Genomic DNA, 25,066 nt, shown 5'->3' with positions numbered 1-25,066 from the left:
TTGATCTGGGCATTATGTGGAGATATTAAAACAGGAAAAAGATACATCTGTAATATGATCACTCAGCATGCTGTTATTGATAGAATAAACCTCTATCTGTTACCTTGCCAGAAACTTCTCAGCATCTTGTTTTAATACCCCGTATATTTGGCACCAGTTTGTTTAAGTATCCAGACAATGGTCATTTATGCTGAGGAGTTTGTTGTGAACATATGACTATTTTTGCATGACAGGTCACAGTAATGAAAGGCAGTAGTAGGAACAAGGATCATTCGACAGAAGAAGAAGGAACTGGGAAGCGACCAAAAAGAAAGTGTCTTCAGTGGCATCCCCTGCTTGCCAAGAAACTCCTTGACTTTTCTGAAGAGGAGGAGGAAGAGGAGGAAGAGGAAGATATTGATAAGGTAGACCTCATTGAATGCTTTGACCGTGGAAGGTTAATGGCGGGTCAGATTCTCCCCTGGTATGTTTGTTTTGTTTCTTGCTGTTCCCTTTTGTGAACAAATGCAGCCAATAAAAAGAAGTGATGCTGTGCACACAAGGCTAGAAATTATAGGAAAATAGCAAACAATGCAAAAATGTGAGTTGTCAATCACACTTAAAATCTTGGAAACCCTCCTGGTTTTTAGAGTTAGACTGTAAGAGTTTAACCAAGTTGTTTTAACAATATGTTGCACATTTTGGTCTTGATGGTTCAAGGTGGGTTTTTTAATGTTATTTTTTTAATCATTTATTTTAGACATGAAGTTAGCCTATGCTCGATTTCTGCTTCTAGTGACCTAATTGACATACCAGGCTAATGCTTTTCTTTCTTCTTTTGTTTTTTTAAGATCAAAGAAAGATTAAGATTAAAAAAAAAGAAATGAAAAGCTGGCAGCAATTTTTACTATCTTTGCACATGAAATTCAACTTATCCTCCAGGATGTTGGGAGCACAGATGAAATAGTCTCTCTCTGATTTGATGCTTGGCATTTTGGTATTGTTCAGTGACCCTGGCTTTATCCTCCTTTCATAAGGACACCACAGTGTGGCACCTCACAAATGTACAGTTAGACTCATCCTCTGTAACCAGAAGTGGGAATAGGAGGTGATAGATTTTGGAGATGTGACGTTTCCATCCTGGAGAAAATGTTCATGTCTGTATCTCCTGATTCCTTGTTAAGGCAGGAAGTGAGAGGTCAGAGCTGAGGAGGCTGCCTTGAGCCACACACTGATAAGGAAGAGTGAACTTGACAAGGATAAGGAGTGACTAGAAGAAGCCCAATACTCTGACAGTGCTTTCTGTTGAACTTATGGATCACTTTTCACAATGTAGTATAAAATAGCAACGTTGCACTTGCATAGGAAGTGGCTTCCCATCTCATACAGTGTTACATGTCATATAGTTGTAACTAGTCTTTTGTGGTACAGTCCTTGCCAGTGTGATATGCTGGTCTGTGAGCTGAGAGACCTTGTTTCAGCAGTGTATTCTGCTGTGAATTGCCCTCTGGAGCCAAGCAGATGCTTGCATGGTGGTTGTACTGCAGCACAGCCCACAAGCAGCAAAATGAATGGAAGGAGCTGGGGGAACAACTGCATCTACACACTACCTTTGCTGTGCACAGTGTAGTTGGAAGCTCACCTGACGGAGGTCCAAGGTAGCTCTGCCCATTTCATCCCACTAGGATGATTTCTAGTGTGTCTGTGTGGGAGGATCTCCTCCTTTCAGCACCTTTAGGAATGCTCTTAGAGAATGGTCCTTGGCTTAGAAACCTGCTCCACTTGCAAGTCTGATTTTAAGTCTTGGAGAGAGCATGAATGAACCTTGGACCTTCAGATGAGGAGGTTTGATGGAGAATTCCTGATCTTCTGTAGGAGATGGTTGACATTTGGAGACAGCTGTGTATATCCATGTATATTCTCGTCATTCACACACACACACAAACCCTTTGTCCCCTTGGGAAGCATGAATAAACTGAATTTACAACCCATCTCTTTCGGTTCTGTTAGGTGCAGCTTCTTGGCGCTGATGGTTTAGAGCAGGATGCTGATGAAACCGAAGATGACGAGTCCTCGGAGCAGCGAGCTCGCCGACCAATGAATGCATTTCTCTTGTTCTGCAAACGCCATCGCTCTCTCGTGCGACAAGAACACCCCCGTCTGGATAATCGTGGTGCAACCAAGATACTGGCAGATTGGTGGGCCGTTCTAGATCCAAAAGAAAAGCAAAAATACACTGACATGGCTAAGGAGGTATGTACTGTCTGCATGACAGATGGACGTAAGTGGTGTTTGTTACAAGTTAGGCTGCCTTCTGTTTCTTAGTATATTAAATGCTTTCTGTGGGGTCTTTCTCTTCTGTGGATTCCCCAGCTTCCCCACCAGAATTACAGTGCCCAGAGCTGCTGTTGTCCTTGCTCTGATTCTTTGGATCTTTTGGATTAGAAAGCAAAGAAATTGGTCTGGGTATACAAACTGACCTGGCTCTAGTGGTCTTCTGCACAAAACATACACACTTTTTTCTTGAGGTGCAAGTGCTAACATGTGGATAGAGTATGCCCATGGAAAACAGAGTAAGTAGTACAGTTCCTTATCGGTTGACTGTAGTGATACTTCAAGATACCTCAAGCTGTGCATTTGCTATTCATAATATAGGTTGTTGTATAACATAGGTAGACCAAACCAAAAACATGATCAAAAAATTAATCCCTTTTTACCTTTGATGATAACTAAAGAATTTTAAAATTATTGATGTTCGTGAAGTACTCTTTCTTTGCATTGTTACCAGTTTCTGATACAGCAGCCTTTGGTGGGGCAGAGTCCAATCCGTGAAGGAGAGAGCAGTGTACAGTCAAAGTCCTTTAACTGGGAACCAGGAAAAGAGATTTAGCCCCATATTTCACAAAATATCTTTATCTTCTTAAAAATTAAATGAGGTGTCTGGGGAAATAGCTTGCTCAGTAAGCTGGCTCCAAATAGAATGGTCTGCAATACAGATTACAGTAATTACCTGTATGATACAGATTTTGGGTAACCACTGAATTCAATGTTAGAAAAGATAATGGAGGGCCAGGGAGAAGAAAGAGCATAATTCACTCATTGAGTAATGCTAGGGTACTACAAAAAATACGGATAGCTGTGGAACAGTTGGGGAAACCATTATCTGTACCTTTCCTGTAACCTGAAGTTGTCAGCTACTGTTAACACATGTATGTAAGGTTTGGGTATTCAGTGTGAGCGTGGAGAGGTCAACAAGAAAAATGAAGTGTTCTGCATGGCAGGCCCTTTTTAAGCAGGGTCTGTAGTACCTCTGTAGTCCCATGCTTGTGGCACGGTGGAGAAGAATTAGAGTCTCAGCTTTGTCTAATCATTCCTGATTTATTCTACTTTCCACTTACAAATTTGTCACTTACAGAGTGACACTTCTTTAAATGTGTGGGGAAAAGGCAATTAGAAGATTTGGTACAGACAGAAAGGAAAGATGAAACTGTAGAAAACATTTTTGGAAGAAACAAACCTGATGTGACTGTTTTTCTTAGCTTTTTGTCTTGCTGAAGGAAACTTATTCATTAAGGAGGAAAATAATAGCAGAACTTCTGTATGAAGTGACAGATCTGTAACTATTAATCATACTGTTGTAGAAATCATTGTTCCTGTAGTGATTTATTTATTTCCCTTGGCATGAAGAACAAGTAGTATTTTCAGTGTTAAAGAGAAACAATAAGTAGCCGAGATCATTAAAACTAGTTCCAAGAATATGTAGAAGAGATATAGTGTATAATTTTTATTCTTTAAACAGTTGTATAGTACAACAATAATTAGCAACTAAAATGTGCTGTTAAACGTCTTTGGAGCTTCTTCACAGACAGGCCTATTTTGTGTGTGTGGAGGGCTTGTTTGTTTTAACACTAATTTTTATGCTTAGGTTTACTGAGACTGTCAAAAGGATGTTAACATCAACTGCAATGAGAACCATATATTGAAACTACTATTGGACTAGTAGTCTTCTATTTCAATGCCTAAGCACATTGAGGTTTAAAATACACCAGATGAACTTTAGTTACGTAAATGTAGCTTTTCAGTGCCATTTTAGACTTACAGGACACAGTGCGTGGCCTCCAGTCACTGCCCTGGAAGGGCACACATCTCCCATAGATACTGTGTCGTATCCACTAGCCCCATACCACCTCTTGTGTACTCCGAGCATCTAAATCCAGAGATGTGAACGGCCCTCATAGAAGTGGTTCATGTTGCAGTGGCATTATGGCCCTTGGTTTTGTCACATCTCAAGAATGTTTTTATTACTGGAAGGCAGAGTTTACAAAAACAGATTGCTCAGATGAAGCATCAAGTGAGCAACTTGCGGTTTCTTACCTGCGTAGCACCAGCAACGGATACTCCCCTCAGCAGGCGTGCAGATCAAGGCTTTCATTTATTTACTTACATATGTCTAGCTATAGGCAAAATCTCAAGATTTTTTAAGATAGTGAGGCACTCAAACACTCTGCCAAGTGGAATTAGGAGAAGTTTCCTAGTGAGTTAGACATCTAGCCCTGATTCCTACTGAGAGGATAATCAGGTGTATGGTTCATTTAAACACTTTTGAAAATCCCATTGTGTACCTGTCTGCACCTTGAGGTGCCTTAATATCTTAGAAAAATTGGCCCCATGCTCCCTGTTTTTAAAGTCTTGTGGTTTATGTTCTCTTACGGCAGCACCTGCCCTTGAGACTTCATACTGCACCTGCAAAACTCGGCGTGAGTTTCTGCAAGTGTTTTCTTTAGAAGCAGGCATTCTGTTTGCATCCTGCAGGCCTCCCAGGTCAACGTAACTTTGAAAGTTTCATTATACAGGGCGTAAGCCCAACAGCTGATAAATCCTCCAAGTAAAACCACAAGTGCTCGTGCCATTTATTACCATTTTGCTTCACTGAGGAGAAAATGAATTCTGAAGACTCATAAATATACTCCAGCATTTTTGGTTACTACAGTAATAGGGGAAGTGTTCATCCGTTAATTCTTACAGGACTTTCCCTACAACTGCCCTGGTCGGGGACTGGGGATATATTCAGCTGGCTTGGAAAATATCCAGCAAGGTTATTATTGTTGAAGCCTTGTTTCCCTTGTTAGAACACACTTCATTTTTAAAGATGTCTTTGCATCAGCAAGATCCAGGCGGTGGGAATTGTTTCCTGTAGAGAGCAGCCTGATAAATCCAGGCTGTTGCCATTCAGTGGCAGATCTGAACACTTCTCCCTGCGAGTGCTCTGCCAGCAATTTCGCAGATAAAGTCAGTTGGACTCGGAGCTTGCTATTGCTGCTTTTTTGGCAGCCACTTCAAAGGAGGAGAAGACAAATGTTCTGACTTCCTGGCTGCAGTCTGGCAAGTTGGTTGGGTGACGTATGGACCATAACATGTAATGTGAAACCTGTATCCTTCTGGAATGAAAAACAGTGTAGTATTTTCTTTTTTTTTTTCTTCTTTTTTTTCCCTAGATCTCTGGGATTCATGTGACTTTTAGTAGAAAGTCAGTGGAATTTAAGCATACATTTAAAGTTAAGCATGTGCTAACTGCTACCCTGAGGTGTAACTTGAATTCAGTTTCTGAGCTTTTGTTTCCATGACACTGGAGAAAGCAAATCTTTTTTATTTGGTGATGACAGGGACTCAGGGAGTTACAGTTATGTGCAGCACCTTTTTTAACCTCAGCTCTAAAGCTGCCCCGTCTTGTCACGTAATGCATCCTTTCCCAGGCATTCACAAAATGGAAATGATGCATCAAACCGATCTCACAAACCTTTATATTACCTGGAATTACAGGGCCTGATCCTGCAGGATGGTCCTGAAGAGAGCGCCATGCCCTGCTCTGCATGGAAATGAAGATGATGTCTTTACGTTCCAGAATAACCACATTGCCCTTTTTTTTTTTTTTTTTAAGTGACTTTAGAGACTTCCTTAGGCTGACTGTGTTATATTGGCTTACTGCACAGTTGGTTGAATGGAGGAAAACAGTAAGCTCCACAACTGCCTTTGGCTTTTTCGTATTAGTGGAGCTCATTTAAGTTATCTTCTCATGACCTGGCAAGCAGAAATATTTCTTCATTTTAGGCATTGATCTAATAGACATGCAAATCAATATTGGAAGTCTTTCTGAGATTTGGATCAGGCCCCTGTATGCATTTTATAAAGCTACTTCTTGACCATTGTTTAACTTCTCAGACTTTTTTTTTTTTTTCCCCATTTAGCTCAAGTGCTGAAATTTTGAAAGGAGTCTGAAGGAGCCAAGGAGTTGTCTTCGCTGTATTTCCTCCCTCCGCTTTGGAGAGCGTAGTTAATGTTAAATTCTTGGCTTTGCAGAGGAAAAATTCCATTAATACACCACCTCACTTGAACTGCTCTTGTAGGAAAGTGATTAAAAGCTTATCACCACCTTGTCTTACAAATGGCATGCATTATGGTTCTCATTTGATGGGCAGCCTGTTGGATTGTCAAGTTAATCCATAGAATAATTCAGTTATTCAAAGCAGCAACGCTGATAGGAAGAGCTTATGTACTTTGTTGCTGGAGATCCTGGGCTTTTAACTCTGTGGGCTGGAAGCATGATTCATGAGTGGGCTGGTGCTCTAACAATGGAAGGCAAAGCTGTTTCTTTGTGCGTTTCCTTTCCACCTCTTCCCTTATGCCCTCCCCTTCCCTTCCCTCCGTGAAGCTATTTTTGTGGTGTGCATTCACTGGTGAAATGAACTCCCAAACAAAACAAAGAAAAAGGGAAAAGAGGGGAGGTGAGAGGTGTCACAGTCCTTAGTTTGCCAATTTGATACATATGCCCTGTTCAGAAAATACAGTGAGTAGATGGGTCAGCAGTCCCTACAGGTTTTTCATTATTTATAGCCATTTCTATAAATACAGGGTTTTGCACAGCAGGTTCGCGCAGTGCTGTGCTTCTTGTAAAATGAATCATTTTTAGCATTGCTGCAGTCTGGAAGTAGACAGTGACAGCTGATAGATTAAGATGGAAATGAAAGTAAAAGAGGTACAGATGCGATGATGATCCTGCCACGAGGCATGCCAGTATTTCCAAGTCAGAGGAGTACTAATCTGGGAAAACACTGCAGTAACTCTATTAGAGGACAAGGTTTGCAGACTGCTATCTCCTGTATTCTTTGGTACCCAAGGGATTTTTTTTCCCCTGTGTGTGTGTTTCTGCGCATGCATGTGTATGAAGCGTACACGCTTTTGTATAACATTACTGGGACTGATGGCAGCAGGGAGCATGTGTAATCACTGCCCTGCCATGTAGTTCAGGATAAAACTGCTGGTTTGGTCATTTGCCTCTGCCAAGAACCACCTAATGAGTGAGAAGATATCCAGTTGCTTCTCCCAGCTGTGAGCAGGGGTCCTTCCTCGGGAGCCTCCTACAGAAATGAGTGCTCTAAATCTGCATCAGTTGTTGGGCAAACATTTGCAGCTGGAACGTGTGGCTGCTTCCTTTGAATCTTCCATTCAGTACCTTGCAGAGCAACAAATCCAAAATACTGAAATGCACTCTTTTAGTTGCTACTAACTTTCAAAGATCTTTTCTGTCCAGTCAGCAAGGTACTTGGAAAATGTCACTGTCAGGCTTTCAGGAAAAAGGTAGATTCCCTCTCCCCCCTACCAAACTGTGTAGAATCCAGGGCTTTTTTTCCCTCTATGTGTAGTCTGGCTTAGGTTGTTTTGCTGCCTCATGCCGAGAATGTACCAAACAACTAAGATGTGTGCATGTGTGCTCAAGGCCAAAGAAAGTTTTAAATGGTCACAGTTTGTTTTAATGCTGCCATGCAGCATGATAAATTTTGGAAGGAAGGCTAGGATGACCTCTCGGAAGTCACTGAAAATGAGATGATACTGGTAGCTGTTTATTTTCTAAGGAATATGCCTGGTTTGGGAAAGAATATAACTCAAATATCCTAAAATATAGAATTATTAGAGAAAAATGAATGCAGGATGAGGAGCATCCTGCTACATTTATTGCCAGGTGAATGTTTTCTGAAACTAGAATGCAAACAAAGATTGTACCTGCAAAAGAATTTAAATAGCTGTCTTCTGTGGCTCCTAGACACAGAGCACCATAAAGGCACTGGGGAGCAGTTTGCAGGATCAGGACTTAAGCCTGCTCTGGGTCATAAACCCTCTGGAGATGAAAGAAACCCTACTGTTTTAAATACAGCTTTTCTTATCTTAATATTTCTTCATGTTAGGTTGTGTTGGTGGTCAGACTGTAATATATGATTAAAACACTGTTAGAAAATCACAAAATTTAAAGATCAGATACTGAATTAAACCATCTCACAAGCAGTGCACTCCATTGTCCTATAGGTAGTATAACGTCCTGACTGGTGTGACTGATAATTATCCTTTTCTTTTCTAGTACAAGGATGCATTCATGAAGGCAAATCCAGGGTACAGGTGGTGCCCTACAACAAACAAACCTGTGAAAACTCAGACATCCACTGTTACAAACAGGAAAAAGCTGTGGGCCTTTTCTTCAGACTCTGCAAAAGATTTACCAAGCCCCAGGAAAGTGGCAAAAAGCGAAGAAATGCCACAGCTTAACTTCGGAATGGCAGGTGAGATTTCCAGCCTTGTTTCTCACACGGAGCATCCTTAGTTTTTTGGAGGATGTGACTTTGAATTGCAAGACCAATTTTCCTTATTGCAGATGGTAACATAGTGTAAACACCTTTCATGTCCCCAAATTAAGTTGCCAAGACTATTCTTAAACCTATGCATAACAGCTGTGCAACATTTTTCTGAGGGCTGAGTTTAAGTGCATGATCGCTTTTTTAGAATTGGGTCCAGATATGTGGTATCTTTTAAAATGTGGCCATTTGGGGTCCAGATTTGATTTATTTTTAGCTCAGGCTTATCTGCTGTTAGAACTGGACATTTTCATTTCCTAGTCAAAGAAGGATAGTGCTGACTGAGTGCATTCTTTTTCATGAAGCATTATACCATGTTTAGCAACTTGCTGTAAACAAAATAACTTACGGATGTCTATAAAGTTGGAGGTGTTAATGTTTCTGTAGATGAACGTACCTATGGAGCTAACTTTTTATGTTTAAATCAAAATAAATGTAATTTAATTTTCTCTAAAATCTGCTCTTTTTTCCCATTATGGTGGGGTTTTTTTTCCAATTTTCTAAATATTTAAAAAAAAAAAATCAGTGTAAGTGGAGAGCCTGTACTTGGTGAAAGGCAGATAATCTCTCACTTTCACTGATATAACACAAATAGCAAACTGTCACAGTCGTGACCTTGAAATACAGAGACATTAATGTCTCTGTAAAAGTTAAAAACCTAAGCTTAAAAACCTAAGATGCAAGGTGGAAAGTAATTTTCTCTTCCTCCCTGCCCTGTTCTTTCTTTTTTTCTTTTTTGTTTTCTCGTTTTATAAATGTTGATGTATTTGAAACTTTGTCGTATCCTACCTAGCTTATGGCAAGTGTGTGACAGATAAGACTTTTCTGCCTAGAGAGTTCCTGAGACAGAGAGTTTTCTAGAGAGTGGAAAATGTTTTTATGGAGCAAGTGTAAAAGGATAAAAAGGCTTGTATATGCTTTTTACCGGTTTAGCAGTATGAAAATTCCTGTAATGAAATTCCTTCTGGGCATGAAGGAACTGTGAAATGTAATTCAAAATGAAGGTTTTCATGCTACATAGTTATGATACATAGCAGACCGGTTCTGAAAATCGCAAGTCTCTTCATCCCATTCTGCTTTTGCTATCAGAGGAGTAACTTTTATGCTCCTTAAAGGTGCCTTGACTTGATGCAAGGAGCAAGCAGTAGGTCTTGTTCTGCCTGGGTGCTGTCCCCAGCTCTCCTGTGGCACTGCCCAGCCATAGGCTTCCCTGTTACAGAGAGATCTCTGATCAATGCCTGTAAGAGTGGAGGACAGAGACCTGAAAGCAAGCTCTCATCAGGTTCCACTTGGATGTTTTTGTCACTCTTAATTTCTAACCCATTGCTTTATCTATAGAGCTGTTCATTTCAGAAGGCCCTGTTTGTGTTACATACGAGCTTTTTACTACAGACCAAATCAGTGAGTATAGTAATGCACAGGGGTCTCACTGCAGTCCTTATGCCAATGAAGGTTGGCTATTTCATAAGTATAACAGCAGCCCATAAAGCAACGACAACTCCTGATAGAGAAGTTGGCAGCATCTGAATCATGAGAAGTCCACCATGCTGAATAGGTTGCTATTTTGTCATGTTGGCAGCTGTGTACCAGTTGATGATAAATAGGTTTTGTTGTGTTCTTCCCCCATAGCAGGGGGCATGATAACTCAGTTCAAGTCCTGCTGTTCTGTCCAATGTAACCTCTTTTAAAATCCAGGCTGCATGCTAGCTAATGAACTAAAAAGTAGCTGAGCAGCCATAGAAACACCTTTACCTTTGAAATGCTACCAAATATCTTGCATCTTCAAGGCAGATAGCTTCCTCAGGACAGGGAATGTATCATTCCAGAATCATTCCAGAAAAATGCATTTTACTTGTTAGTAATTGTAAACACTTTCTTAATTTTTTTCTTATATGACACACTTCATTTTGGAAAATGTATTATACAGAGTAAAAATCTTCCTTTCCTTTCATAAAAGTCTCATGCAGGCCTTGTCTCCCTTTTTTTTTTTTTTTTTTTTTTTTTTGGCATTCTGACAGTAACCATCCCAATTTTTCTTTCAAGTTTTTCATGTTGCCCTGTCATTTTATCAAGACCTGAGGTGTGGCGCCAGCACTGGGCTTTTGACCTGCAGAATCACCAGTGTCCTTTGCTCTCATCCAGCCTGGACGTTGTGATTGAGCCTGTTTTTTATGACATGGCTCACCTATGCTCTGTCATAGAGCATGAGGCAAAGACAACTGTCTGGTCCCTTGCAGCATCTCCTCTCACAGCTACAGAGCTAAGTGAGCAACAGCTTTCCTATACTAGTGTGCAGGATTTCCAATACTTTTACATTTTGGGATCAGAAGAAAACCGGCTGAGTCAGAAAAGCTTTTTATTTGTGAAAATAAGGGGTGGGGGGGAAAGACACCTCATAGAACAGCCAATATACCGATAGAGATGCAGTTTTTGTTTTTAGAAAAGGCTTAATTCTGAACCCAGCCAAAACTTAGTTGAAACTGATACCTGCAGGCCTTCTTTCTGCTCATTTCTTCCTCAGATCTTACTTTCCTCTGATGTAAAAATTGCTGTGATGCCAGCCAGCCAGCTGAGTTTCTGGCCAGTCTAATACTAACAAAAGATGTTGTTCCCAAGTAGTTAGGTGGTTGTAAGTTCAGTCAGTATTAAAAGCAGTTGAAAAAGTCACAAATCACCTCCCAGTCTACATATCAAATATGTGTACTACTTTCTCTTTACTCTTGATTTACCTGTAAACAACTTTAAAATAACACTTAGAATTCTAAATTATTCATACCAGCAAGTTCTTAGTGCCATAAGAGAAACATAGTTGTCCTTAGAAGACGCTATAAACATATGGCAGTGTTGAAATATTTACATGTTGTCTTCCCTTATATTATATTATTTCGTAATTTGAAACCTTAGTGGGAGGTTTTTTGTCTTTTATCAAGTTCAGACATGGAAGCGCAAACCCTCTGCTACAGCTGCAGCATAAGTGTTCTTGAGTTGTTTAAGCACCAAATTAAACTTTCACTTTCCACTAAGCTGTCATTTTTTTCCTCCTCTTGATTTTTATTTTTAAACAAATGGTTTAAGTGTCTGTTGAAGCTTTGCTTACTTAAAAAAAAAGATAAATCCTAGCTTTATCCTGTAATTAAAAGCTACTCATTTGAAGGAGAGAGAACAGGAGACCTTTTTAGAAAGAAGACACTTAGAAGCGAGGGAAGAATTTTAGAGCTATAAGCTGAGTGTTCTCCAGTTGGCAAAAAGACTGAGGGGAAAGACCTAAAGATCAATCACAACAGGGCTATGAGCCATCAGTGTGATGGGGGCGTAAGAAAGTGCTATACTACAGTGTCAGGCAAAGTATTTCCAGGAACTGTAGAGAAGAATTAATGCCATTGAACAGAGCACAGGTGCAAGCTTATCCGGGATGCCTGTGCATTGGATCATTCATGTGCAAGCCAGAGGAGCTCCACCTGGAATAACTGGCGAGGAGAGCTACAGGGGTGGTTAGGACAATAGGAGGCAAATATGCATGCCAATGTCAGAAGATTTTAATTTGCTTAGGCTAGTAAACCTAGTGGTGAAAGAATAGGATGACTCCTGTGAATACAGCAAAGGGGAAGATACCATTTAAGAACAGTTATTCAAGTTTAAAGGAGTGGGCACCAGTACAAATGTGTACCACTTGGCCCTGAGTAAATTTAAGCTGAAAATTAGAAGAAAGCTCTTAATACTTAGAAGATTCAGGTTATGCAGCTGCCTTCCAGTGGGAATAGAGAAAGTAGAAAGCAACCAGCCAACTCCTAAATATTTCATATGGAGCTCAGTAAGTTTATGATGGGCCGGGAGGTCTCTGCCAATCTCTCATTCCTCCAAGTGAACTGTCTATTCAGTCATTCTCCTTCAAGGTACATGTTCACTTTTCAGTTGCTCTGACTTCCTCTTTTTTGAAGGACAGAACTGTTGCTAATCAAGCACTTTGATGGTAAAAGTGCTATTCTGACAAGATCGCTTCACTGATGAATTGTGCTTAGTTATTTTCTGATCCTCCCCATCTTCTATCTCTGTTTCTTCAGTCACTTCTTGTTACTAGATCCTGCACTTCTGTTAGTGCATTGTCTCTTTGTGTAAGCCTAACACCTTTTCTTCCCTTTTTAAATTTAAAAAAATAAAAAGTAAAAAAAATCCACCCATCTAACTGTTCATTACAGTAAAGGGAAAAAATAATTCTAGTTGAACATTGGTTTTGAAGCCAGATACTATCTAGGGAGTATTCTTAAGACCGTGAACCACTCTTCTATCCTTGAGTTAGTGGATGAGCTTGGTTTATTCACAGCATTTTCTTTTGCTTTAGTTTACTGCTCTTTTTTAAAAGACTATTGAAAAAACTTACCCTGTGAATGTCAGTGTGGGATGCTGAGTGAGGGAGAACCTTTGGCAGCATCTACAGTGTTAATTCAACAGTGGCAGTGAGCGTTCCCGTGAACGGGAACTTGATCATCCATAGCGCTAAATCGTTGGGAAGTTTGCAGGTACAGTTTTGGCCCATTTCAGCTGACGCTCTCCCCAGAAATTCCTAGACACAGTTCTTGAGTTGGAATGGGCCAGGGAAGTTCCCAGTAGGCATTTTGGATGCAGCTATTCTGTTAAAGAGGGTAACAAAATTTAACCAAATGGACCAGGGTAATTTGGCCAGTTGGCCTCCATTCCAGAGAATGGTCCTGGGCAAGCGTAATTTATTATTGTCAAGGTAGTTTCTATATAGTTCAGTGAATGGAGATCTGAAAGATGAAAAATGTGAATGCAGGCTTAATGAGACCTGGCAAAGTCGCTTGTCTTTTTGTACCTGGGTGTCTTTAGCAGTACAGCAAGGATAAGGCTTTCCTTTCTCTCACACTGCGCCTGTTGTGTGAGACATTTGGGCTGCAGGTTGTCTCCCTCTCTGTACATGGCACTGTGTTTAATTGGGACCCTGCATTGCTTCCAAGGCACTCCCCCAAAATCAGACAATTAGTCTTCATAACAATGAAGAACAACCAAGTATTTTAAGATGTCTGGAAAAGCTACTCCATGAGTGATGCCGTGTCAGTGTTCATTGCTTTCACTTTTTGCTATTGTTTTCAGAGCTCCTGAGGTGCGGGAAGGCTGGAGGCTAGAAACCATCAGAATCAAATACTTGGAGAAAGAACCTTTATATCTCCATTTTACTTTCTTCAAGTATATCTCATACTGGCAGGGCAACATGAAGGCAAGCAGATTGCCTGGCCAATGCCTGTGCTGTCCTGGCACAGTGGAGAAAGCGCTTCATGCTTCGGAGCTGTCAGGCTGGCAGTCTTCACCACTAAATGCAGCTCTAAATTAAAGCTAAATGAAAATAGAAAATTTGCTTCAGAGCTTGATCACATCATTTTCTTCCATCCCTTTACTTGTTCAGTGGCTAAGGAAGGAGGCTGCTCCCTTGGTAGAAGCATCTGTTGAGTTATAAACATTTGTGATATTAGAGCATCTTCACTGTGTACATTTACGTACGAGATCATTACAGTAGCTGTTTTAAAGATATCCATCTCTGTATTACATAAAACCTTTGGCAGTAAAATTGTAAATCCACACAATGGGGTGTTAAGCACACAAATCCAATTAAATCCTTCAAACAGCTTTGAAAGCCTCTCCCAGAGGGTACAGAAATGGTTATTTGCGATTCTCTTGAATTGGCTTTTATGGCAGCTTGCTTAGAGTGTCTGTGACAAGTAGCCTTTTGGGGCTTTAACACTGCAAATGATAAGTTCTTGCAGCAAGCAAATGAATCAGCTGAAGACTTGGTTTTACTTTTTAACAGATCCTACACAAATGGGAGGCCTGAGTATGCTGCTTTTAGCAGGGGAACATGCCCTGACTGCACAAGAGGTAAGGAACTATCTTCTCCCTCACTGCAAGCTCAGTTACCAAAAGCCTTGAAAAGGAGTATTTGACAAGCTGGAAATGAAATTTAATATACATCTTAGGTAACCTCAGGTGCCACCCAGGTGCGAGCCTCATATTCCAACCATGTATGTAGATGTTGGGCCTGGTTTTGACATCGCTTCAATATAAACTTCAGTGACCGATTAATGTATGATCAAACCATGCATGTCTGCCCGGTGATGATGCTCTCACAGACAGAAGACTTGGAATACAGTGATGGTTAAAAACAGGTGGTTTGCAAACGCAGCCACTCTGTGGTTCTGTTTTGAAATCTGACCCTCTGCACCAAAGAAACAAGCTGTGTAATCTGCTTTCACCAAAAATGTAAAGCAAAATAATTTTCATATATACAGCCTGAACAAATCTGGTTGAGGGATCTGTTGGCTGTTGCCAAGTATCATGGTGGGCCAGAAATTAGCCCTTACTTACTAGTGAGTTACCATATTTTAATAGTCCTGCTGGTGAGACAATAAGCACTGGTCTGAGAGACACCTAAGTGACACAGCAGCACATACTAGGAGATGGTGTGGTAGGCTAACTGAAAAAAACTCACGAATTTGTTGTAGAATTGGTAAGATTCTTTCCTCTACAACAGGCAATTTGAAATTGTGTTGTGTTAGAGTTGGTATTGACATTGTGGAGAATATTGGTGCCTTTGGTGCACTAAGGTAACTATTGAGGTATTATCAGTGAAGAGGTTCAACATTTAGCTTGAATAAGCACAGGTCTTGAAACGCTATTATCATCTTAAAAAATGTTAATATAAAGCAGTGGAGCACTAGTACAGTTTATTAAGAACACTAGCATAGTTTATTAAGAACTTCAGAAAAGATGAGGAAAGTGATACTTATGTAACAAGTCTGCTAATCCCAAGTAGATTTATTCAACGCCCACTGATTTTCTGTTAAGTGTATGTAATGGATGTATAGGGACTTTTCGAGTCAGGTGTTACTTACAGTTGTCAGGACTGCAAATGTCGGGTGCCAGTGTGAGCATGCATCAGTGCAAGAAGAGAAAAGAGGCACAACAGCAATATTTACAGAACGGCTTTGGGGTTTCAGTCTTCATATCTGTATGCTGCTGGTTACATTCCTGTCCTCATAACTTTTTCAATAGACTGCAGAATTTTTCTTCTAGTAATAGGGTTGATACGTGATTGCTTTCCAAACACTAGCTTGAGTTACCAAGCAGGTAGGCAGGAAAAGTTAAAAACCTTAGCACCAATGAACAAATGATTTAGTTAAACAATTAATTTTCACTTGGCATTTGAGTACTTCCATCAGTTATGCAAAATGGTGATGCATACATGAGCATATGTTGTTAAACCCCTGAACAAAAACGGCTAACATGTCTGTTCTTACTATTTTCGTTGCACTAGACAAAGCTTGATCCTGTCACTTTATTACAACTGTTTTATTAGAAGAAAATCTGAAATTGCATGAGGAATGCTCCTTGCTTTCAAGCTCACCTTCCTGGTTACTCTCCTTTACCTTGCCGATGATGACTTTTGCTTGCCTTACAGCAACACCTAGTGGCCTCAATAGGTTACTTCTCAGAAAACTCCTTAATAGTACCATAGTCCAAAACCTGGCTCTTTAACCAGTATTCCCCTTGTCGCTGCTGTATATAGCAGGGCCATATTAAAATTTGCTATCAGCTTGTGAGGAAGGTGAGCGTATGTTCCAGGTGTCTTTTATCTTTGTTCTTTTTTGTTCACTTTAAAGTACGTTATGATAAACTGCAAGGGAAAGTGAGGATACAGAGGCAACGTCCTCATGGCTTCCTTCTTTCTGGGAATGAAAGGTTGTCTTCTATACGGTGCCATGTTACCCAGGGGCTACGCAGAATGGTGTCATCTGGGGTGTAAATCAGAAATGAAAATTCTTTCAGTGTAGCTGACGATATGTGGGTAGTAAGAAAGAGAATAATTCATGAAATGTTGAGGACTTTTGTTACAGCAGGAGATGACACATATGCAGTGGCAATGTCTGTCCATCCATTACCTCCAATAATTATTTTAACACTTTGGTCAGCTTCAGCTAGACCAAAGAGTTACGAGTTCTGGAGATAAGGAATTTCTGACAAGTTGGGAAGGAAGGGGGAAGCAGCTGGGTAGAAGAAACAAGTTCAAATTAGTGCTTCTGCCAAGCAAAGGCAACAACATTAACTTTTTTAAAATACCAGAAATTGATATGAAATGTATGATTATCCTCACCCCGAAAGAGCCTCTGAGTCTGTGACTTACTAGACACCAAAAATCCATCCTTTAAACACAAAGCTGTAGGAAACAGGGCTACCCTCATTCCACGGCTTGTGGTTCCTGTATCACAACATGAACAAGTCGTGCCCGACTCCCACCACATGGCTCCAGATGCAATGAAAAGACACGTCCTCCCTCTGTGTGCCTTCCTGGGGAGCGAGTGTGCTTCTAGCTCTTGCGTTGCAGAGGCTTAGCCATAATAATCACTCTCAGGAGGGCTGCTTAGCTCAAGCACAGTGTTGCTGGGGCAGTGCAGGTCAGTGGCTTCCAAATCAGTGCTGATTTGTGCTGTGCTGACTGGGATCCGTGTTCACACAGTCACGTAGAACTTCATAAAACGTGAGTTTTATGGGTAGCTGAATCCCAAGTGCTTTCACTCCTGAGAAGTTTCCCACCAGTGAAGTGGTCTGAAATGCACCAAATGAACGCTCAGGCGTGCAAGCAGGACCCTCACGTGTTTCACACCAGTGCAGAGGTTCAGAGCTTCAGAGGCAGGTCACTCAGAGGCAGAAGGGTGGGTGTGCATCTCTGGTATAACCCATACCATTGCTGAGTGACAGAAGTTTTAAACAGATAATACACAAACATGAAAAAGCAGTAATAAAAATATTAAATCAATGAAAACTGTAGCACAAACCATTAAAAAGGCAAAAGTAAGGTGTGAGAAATGTGCATTCTTTGATCATTGGAACCCATTGTGTCGGTACGCTTCTGTAGTACGCCATTAAAGCATCCTGCTCAATGTTTAATAAATACAATGAAAGCATTGATTATGGGAGGTACTGTTGTCACCCCTTGGTTGTATGGCAAGGAGAAAACGAGTTTAACTGTGTACGTCAGCAAATTGTCCGGTGGTGTAGTTCTCCTTGGCATGGAAATTGCTGCAATTGGATCTAGTGTTTTGAGGGAAATATGGGGGTCCTGGGCAGCAGATTTCTGAAACAGAAGTGCCAGTTGCACTGCTGCAGGGCATAAGCATCTGGGACAAACAGCAGCAGGAACAGAGGTACAATCTGTATTTGCTGTAAGCCTGGTTATTCTGTGATGCCTTTTGCTTACAGGGACCAGATGCAGTTGCTAGCTAAATCTCATACTTGCATTCACTAGCAAATGCTATTGAAATGCTTGTTCTGGTAACAAATAAGATAAAAGTCACATTTGCATGGAAATATTTTAAATAATCTGAAATTGTATGGAAAATTAAAAATGTTATGGGAAAAAATCCATCCTATTATTTAACTTTTTTTATTATCTTCCTAAAATCCCACAAAGTCCTTCCTTTCATGTTTTCTGTAAGTCATCTTACATACCCTATTAGCAGTACCTCATGCTTCTACAAGTCACATATGTAAATGTTTTACACCCAGATGTGACATTTCATAAATGTGTTTCCTATTTGATATAACTCCTTTAAGAAGAATGCTTGAATAACACATTTCTGTCTAATAATAGTATGTCTAAGTTTTGTCTTAATTTCAATAATGCTGTTGCTTTACCACAGTCATTTCTTTGTATTTTGATTTCAGAATTTTTAAGTGAGTTTTTCTTGCACTGCTTCTTGTAAGCACCTCTAAACCATATATTTATGTACATTATTTTAGCACTTTTAGGATTGTGGTGCCCTTAACTGCTTATTTTCTTGCTGTTAGGTGATTAGGGAATTTTTTTTTGTAAATATTTTTGTCACTTAGCAATCATCAGTGTCTTTGAAAACTTTTTCTTTTTTAGCTTGTAAGTAATCAATTTTCTTCTTCAGAATGAAAGTATAAATTACAGATATAGCAGTGCTGAGAGCATCACCAATACAAGGTAGATGTATATGTAGCCTAAGATCATCAATTTCATATCTTATTTCATAAAACTTATGCAAAGGTTGGAATAAAAAACAATCCCTGATATTTTCACTCTCTTTGCTTTTAGATGAATGTCAAATATGTTAAAATGGGTGCTAAATTATGTTTTCACCTGTTAATTGAATTCAGCTTGTCCAGGACTGTGAAACATTAGATTGTCCATCTTCTGTTAAACACTGCTGCTTGTTGCTGCTGCCTGGTATTTCTTTTTGCCTGATGTTGTTCTTAGCTTGAAAGAAACCCCCTTGAGGTCTTATTCTCCGCACCCCTTGTTTCAGGTTTCCTCGAGTACTTGCCAGTCTGATGCGACTAATTCTACGGAAGCCTGTCAGAAGTCGTCATTGTTTCAGTTTGCAGAGGTGAGTTTCTTTAAAAAGGATTGCTTCCCCAATTTTGTTTTTTAAAGAAACATCTGATGTTTAGCTGAAAGACGAATCAAAACTGTTTGAGTAAAATTTGTGATTTTATTTGTTTTTGGGGGGGGGGTTGTTGGGGTGGGGTTTTTTTGTTTTGTTTTGTTTTTGTTTTTGTTTTTTTTTTGGTTTATGGTACTGGATCATTTACCAAGCAGATACGTCAGACTTCAAGTGCAAGAGAGTTTTGGCACATGATTGAAGCCCTAGCACAATAGTGGAGCCATGGTTTAAGCAGTAATTTAGAGATCTGTCATTCCTGCACTTACTTAGCTTTTAACTAGAGAGTCTTAATAATTAAAGTCTCAACAAGTGTATTAGGATGTTGAAGTATTACCACAGTATTATCATAAATGACACTGGAATTAACCAACTTTAAGTATTTCTAAGGTATTTTTGTATACTGTCAATTGAGCAATGTAATATTTTATTCAGTTCCTTTTGATAACAGTCTGTTTCTTGCATTTTACTGGTAAGTCTTTCAACCAGTAAGACAAATCCCAACTCACTCACTGTTTGAGTTCATTTTACAGTGCCTGTGCAGGAAAGCACCAGTCATGTGGTAGCAGGCAGAAATTATGTTGTGTGCTGCAAGTTAGGATCTTGCTAAGAAGCCTCCAGCTTCTCCTTACACATCAAGCAAGGATTTTCATGGGTGCCAGGAAACAAGCATGTCTGCACCACTAAAACCTGCAGTTTGGAAGTAGCTCAGTGATGATTAGTAGTTAGAAATGCATATTAGTTTGTTTGTCTCATTTCCCAAGGAAATTAAATAGCTCATAGTGAGGTTGCACCTAATCAGTAGGTAGTAGGTACATGTGTCAATAGAAAAATAATTGGTACTTAAATCTAACATTAATCTGAAGTGTCATTTGCAACAAAAAGAACTGACATAAGTTAGACAGCATAAAATGCAGTTCCCTCAGTGCCTGGGGTAGATCCGGTATCTCTTTTTAAAGTATGTGCATATGTTGTTCTTGTGTCCACACATCTTCCATACTAAGCAGCAATTTGTGCTCTATCAGCACCACCATTCTGCAGTCAGGTCTTTCACTGAAATGTGAAATGCAGCATGGTGTTAAGTTTTTTGTTGCTATCCCTCTTCTGACATATCAGTGGGCAAGTAAAAGACCTTTAAAAAAGTCAGCATGTTATATTGATCTTGGGAAAAATTTTCATTTTGAAAAATGATTCAAGTACTTGTCACAGATCAACATTCACTTGTCTTCTGGGAAAGCAGATACTGTTCTTTGTATGGACATGCTCGGACTCATCTGCATGGTTTTTAAGTACCAGGAGCCTTTCTGTACAAGGGATCAGAAATTTAGCGTGTTAAAGTTTGATATTGAAACTGAAGAGATAATTAATACAAAAATAATTGTTTTCCTGACAGATCTCTTCAAGCACATCACAGCCAGATGTCCCCGTGGCTGTAAAACCAACTGAGGAGTCTGCATTGTTTCAGTTCGCTGAGGTATAATAGCTAAAATATGTTGGGGGAGGATGGGAGGAAGCAAGAAGAATTGTCACTGGATGGCTAAGCACTCTATCTCGTAAAGGTTCCCCTCAGTAGAAAAAAACATCAGTAGAAGTACATCTTCATGACAGCATTGTTTTAAGAAAATCCTGAGGGAAGTGACCATTGATTTGACGAGACATTGGCCAGCTTTACCAGCTATAGTGTACACAGAAGGCGTTGGGCTTGTGAACATTACCTGGCCTTCCATACCAAAGGACAGCTGCATACTGTCTTTTTCCAAATAGCCTTTTAACTTACATCTAGGAAAACAACAAGTAAAGGATGTTCTCAAATGACATTATGCACTGACTGTGGAGGAGGCTGCAGCAGTGGAAAAGGGCATCTACTCTAGAGGCAAGAATCCTTTGAAAAATAAACCTGCAGGGCAAAAAAAGCATATCACAACAGCTACAAGGATATGTAACAGCATCATTAGATAGTGACCTATTAAGTCTATAAATTACTCCTATGTAAGTTATCCTCCCTCCTCTGTGTAATGAAAATTTGGGGTTCGTAGAGATTGCTTTTAAGAATTTTCTTATCCCGTGTGTTTAATGCGCCTCTATGAATTGATTTTCCACACATTCTCTTCTTGCCCATTTGGGGCAGTCTGGTACTGCTTGTAGAGCCACTTACATTGAGGGAATATTCAGGCTATGCCTGAAAGGACTGGGATTGGAGCTGGTGCTACCCTGGGGGTGCATTATGGGATGAAAGGACACCCTATTCATTATTCCTGTGTTTACAGAGGTTTGACTACAAACAACATGCTTCCTCCTGTTAAATTTCAAACTAATTGTACACTGTGTGTTTTTACCTTGTCAAGGATGGGTCTTCATGTATTTCTTATGAGGTCCAATTAAGAAATAATAATTTACAGATGCAGCAGCTATAAAATACATGTTCAGAAACATTCCTGTAAAAGATACAATGGAATTGATAGCTGGAATCGTGAAGTTGTCTTCATATGTGCCACCTTTTTTTAAATTGGAAAGATTTTTTGAGAAAAATCAATGGAATTTAGCAAAATGAAACCATAGGCTGAAGCCAACCTTTTAAACCAAGTAAAGGATGTAAGCTATCGAACGTTTTATAGAGAATTTTATTGCAAAATCTCGCATAACTGAATCTTCTAATTTAGTCTTGAAAATCTTAGCCATCATACATTCTAACTAAACAGCACTTCTAGCTATCTGCAGAGTTGAACGGGGTATGAACTGCCTTTAGTACAGTATTTTCAAATCACCTTGTAAATGTGACTCAGCCATACCTTCCAAATTTCACAGAACCTACAATCTGTTCCTCTCCTAAATGAGCAAACAAACAACAAAACAGCAAACCCCCAAATTGTTGTAAGGATGTGACAGTGTGTTGAACCACATATCTACTTTGCTGAGCCAGCTCATTTGGCCCATTGAGTGCATGCATGAATCATCAAAAGTTGGGGGAAAGAGGTGCTTACAAAGTTGATTTGAAACTGGAGAGGACAGTTTTAAATTTGGGAGTAGTCTCTTTTCCTGTGAAAAATAGTAAAATGTATCTGCAGTCAGGAGTGGGTTGGATTTTTTTGGTCGTTCTTTCAGTATCTGGAACAGAGGGATTGAAATCTGAACAGGCCAAAATAAAAAAAAAAAAAGCTTGTTGGTCATGATTATTCCCCCTGTGTTATGCTGTTGTTGTTAAACCCAAATGGCAGTGACTAACATGTTGTTTTTTATCCAAAGCATTAGAGAAATGGCATTTTTTAAGATTGCAGCCTGATTTCATTTAGGTTGTTCCAGGGGAAAATACTGAGCATGCTACAGACCCTCTTTAAGCCTTTCTTTCAGCTATTAAAGCTGCTTGTGCTCTTTCTAATACAGGGGCTTTCATTTGCACAGGGTGCCATTGTCATGTTTGGCAAAAATCCCATTCTGTACTGTGCCGCTTCTTACTAGGTCCCATCCATATGAATGTGTGGCTGCATTTAGTAAGCTAAATTATGGTAAGGAATTTGCAGTAGGCTGCAGTCAGCGATATGCAGTGCTACAAAAGAAAGAGGGAGAGGGTTAAAGTAGTTATTTAACCAGCAGCCAAGTAGACCTGTGATATAATGTGAATTGTGCTGTGGTCTGGTGCGCCTGGAGACTTTTGGCAGCCATCCCAACTGATTTTTTGTTCTGACTGGGTGTTCTTCATATGTTCCCTTTCTCTTTACTCCCTTCACAGCAGGATGAATAAACGTGGTTCTTTGTGAAGACAGTGATCCCATCGAGTAGATGCGTCACTTAAAATGAACGGCCTTTATCCCAGGAGTACGGTCCCCTGTCACTCAGAAGGAGCTCATTATATATTGTATGGGATTCTTTCTTCTTTAGAGCCTCAGTTAGCCTTTCATCTGGTTGTCTATCCCAAGTATTATAGTTTTCAATTAAAGCTGATGAAGATATGACTAATGAGGCCTGCCTAGTGTTGACTTGCCACAACAGATGATGTCAGTCCCAGGAGTAAGACTTTTTGGGTCCTGCGGGTGTGCAGGCAAGTTCACTGGCCTTCCAAGAGGCTGTAAAGTCCTTGTAAGAGCTTTTTGAATTCTGCAATGTTGCTGAGTTATGGTCTTGACTTTTTCATTCTGGTCTGACCTTGCAAATATTTGGTCTGCTTTTGTGCCTCTCATCTGTACCTTTGTGGAAAGCCATTATGTAGGGCAGTGATTTCGGAGCGGTGGGCTGTGTTGCATAGTGTGGTTGTTGTTTGCAAGCTGTCTGGTCACATGGGCTGGATGCTGTCATCCTCCGTGCCATGTGAGGGAAGCAGAACAGATGGGACCCCTTGCTCTCTTGGTCTTATTGGGTGTCTGTTTGGCAAACGCGAACAGATGGTGATGACTACTTCGTAGAGGAGAATCACAAGTACCTCTTAGATTTTCTTAGCTAAATTCTCATCTTTTATTAAACAAAGAAAATGCTTCCAGAAAGTGGCAGCAATAAAATTGCTAGTTTAACCATCTTAAAACAAATCCAAAAACCCCAAACTCTTTGCTTTTAGGTGCTCTTCTGAAACTTTTTTTCTAGGTGACCTAATGAAAATACAATAGCACCCAGCAGGCAACAAAGTGGAATAATCCTTTCTAGTCCAAGAGGTCTAGTCCTTCTGCTGAGCAGAAGGTTTGAACCCAGAACTTTGGTCAGAATGCCTTGAAATTGGGGGTGTGAGATCTGGTCAGGATCTCCTCTTACTGCCTCACTTAAAGCTGTAATCATTCCAGGCAATACCATTACATTAATAGGCAAATTTATTTGGTGTTTGCATAGATACTGAAGTTATTTAATATTGGTGTTGGAAGTGAAATGCCTGTTCTTGGAAAAAATTAAAAAACTGGTACCGTGGCACATGCTTCTTACACAAACTAAAATGTAATATGGTAGCTAAAATGCTGATCTGTATTGTAAAAGGGATAGTAACTTGATCCTAACGGTTCCTAAGTTAAACCTCTACATAAGAAGGAGCTATTTATGATTGTGGTGCTGCAGGTACTCATTATTCTGTTTAAAATTAGAAGATGGTGTTTAGCCAGAGAAAGAGATCTGTAATCTCACTGAGAACTGACTGATCAGCCTCCCACCTCTGACATGTAGCCAGCAACTTCAGCAGAGAGAGCTCTAAGCTTGCGTCTCTTGGGGTTTATTCCTCTGACTGTGAAAAGAGTTTGTTGCTGAAGTAAAATATTGGCTTCTTTCTTCCTGTTAGTACTGCAAGGATCTTGCTTGCATTTTGCTAGGAGTTCCAATACTATTGTCAAAACTGAATTCTTTACTCTTTTCTCACACTGTGCGTCATAAGGCAAGATATGTCTGCATGTTCTCAGGTTATACTTTAATGTGTCGGTGTTTCCCTGACCCTCTTCCGCCACTGATATTGCATTGGAGAAATCATTGAGAACTGAGAATGTATTACTATAGAATGAGAAAAAGTTAAGGCCCTCATCCTGCAAAGTGCCATGTGCAAGATCACTTACTACAGTAGGTTCCTGGCTGGGTTCAATGACCTGTCTCAAAACACAGCTAGAATTTTGGATTATTTTAGTTTAATATTAAACAATAATTATCAATACACATTTAAATATTATTCAGCTTATTTTAAGTAACTGGCAGTAAAATGGATGTTTTAGGTTTCTTTGTTTTGTATGTTAATGAATCTTCTTGACATTTGAAAAGTAAGCTGTTCAAATAATCTACTTCAAAAGAAAGACATAATATTAAGAGAGAGGCTAAGCTGATAATTTTTGCCTCTGAAAGATCATGGTCCTGAAGTGTGCTTCTTGTGATGGGTAAGATGTCTGGGAAACACTGATTGTCTTGTCCCTTGTCTTAGAGTTTTTCAAGGCTTCCAGGCCAAATACTGCCTCCTAGTGTCATGCCAGACAAAATCAAGGA

At 39.9% G+C, this 25,066-nt stretch overlaps 1 protein-coding gene across 5 annotated transcripts in view; it reads left to right on the top strand.

Annotated features, from left to right (window-relative positions):
• The window catches only part of BBX (BBX high mobility group box domain containing), a 183,593-nt gene that overhangs the window by 85,724 nt on the left and 72,803 nt on the right, over positions 1–25,066 (top strand). For all 5 annotated transcript variants that reach the window (XM_067300811.1, XM_067300815.1, XM_067300825.1 and 2 more), the window contains 6 exons: positions 234–404; positions 1,990–2,232; positions 8,390–8,588; positions 14,482–14,549; positions 18,998–19,078; positions 20,526–20,606. In XM_067300811.1, the coding sequence (XP_067156912.1) occupies positions 243–404; positions 1,990–2,232; positions 8,390–8,588; positions 14,482–14,549; positions 18,998–19,078; positions 20,526–20,606 (834 nt within the window). In that variant the 5' untranslated portion in view covers positions 234–242. The remainder of the gene's footprint in view (positions 1–233; positions 405–1,989; positions 2,233–8,389; positions 8,589–14,481; positions 14,550–18,997; positions 19,079–20,525; positions 20,607–25,066) is intronic.

Source organism: Apteryx mantelli, chromosome 1 (genome assembly GCF_036417845.1).
Source record: "Apteryx mantelli isolate bAptMan1 chromosome 1, bAptMan1.hap1, whole genome shotgun sequence".
NCBI classification, from domain to species: Eukaryota; Metazoa; Chordata; class Aves; order Apterygiformes; family Apterygidae; genus Apteryx; species Apteryx mantelli.
Note: the sequence above shows the minus strand (reverse complement) of the source record. Positions and strands in the feature narration are given on the sequence as shown.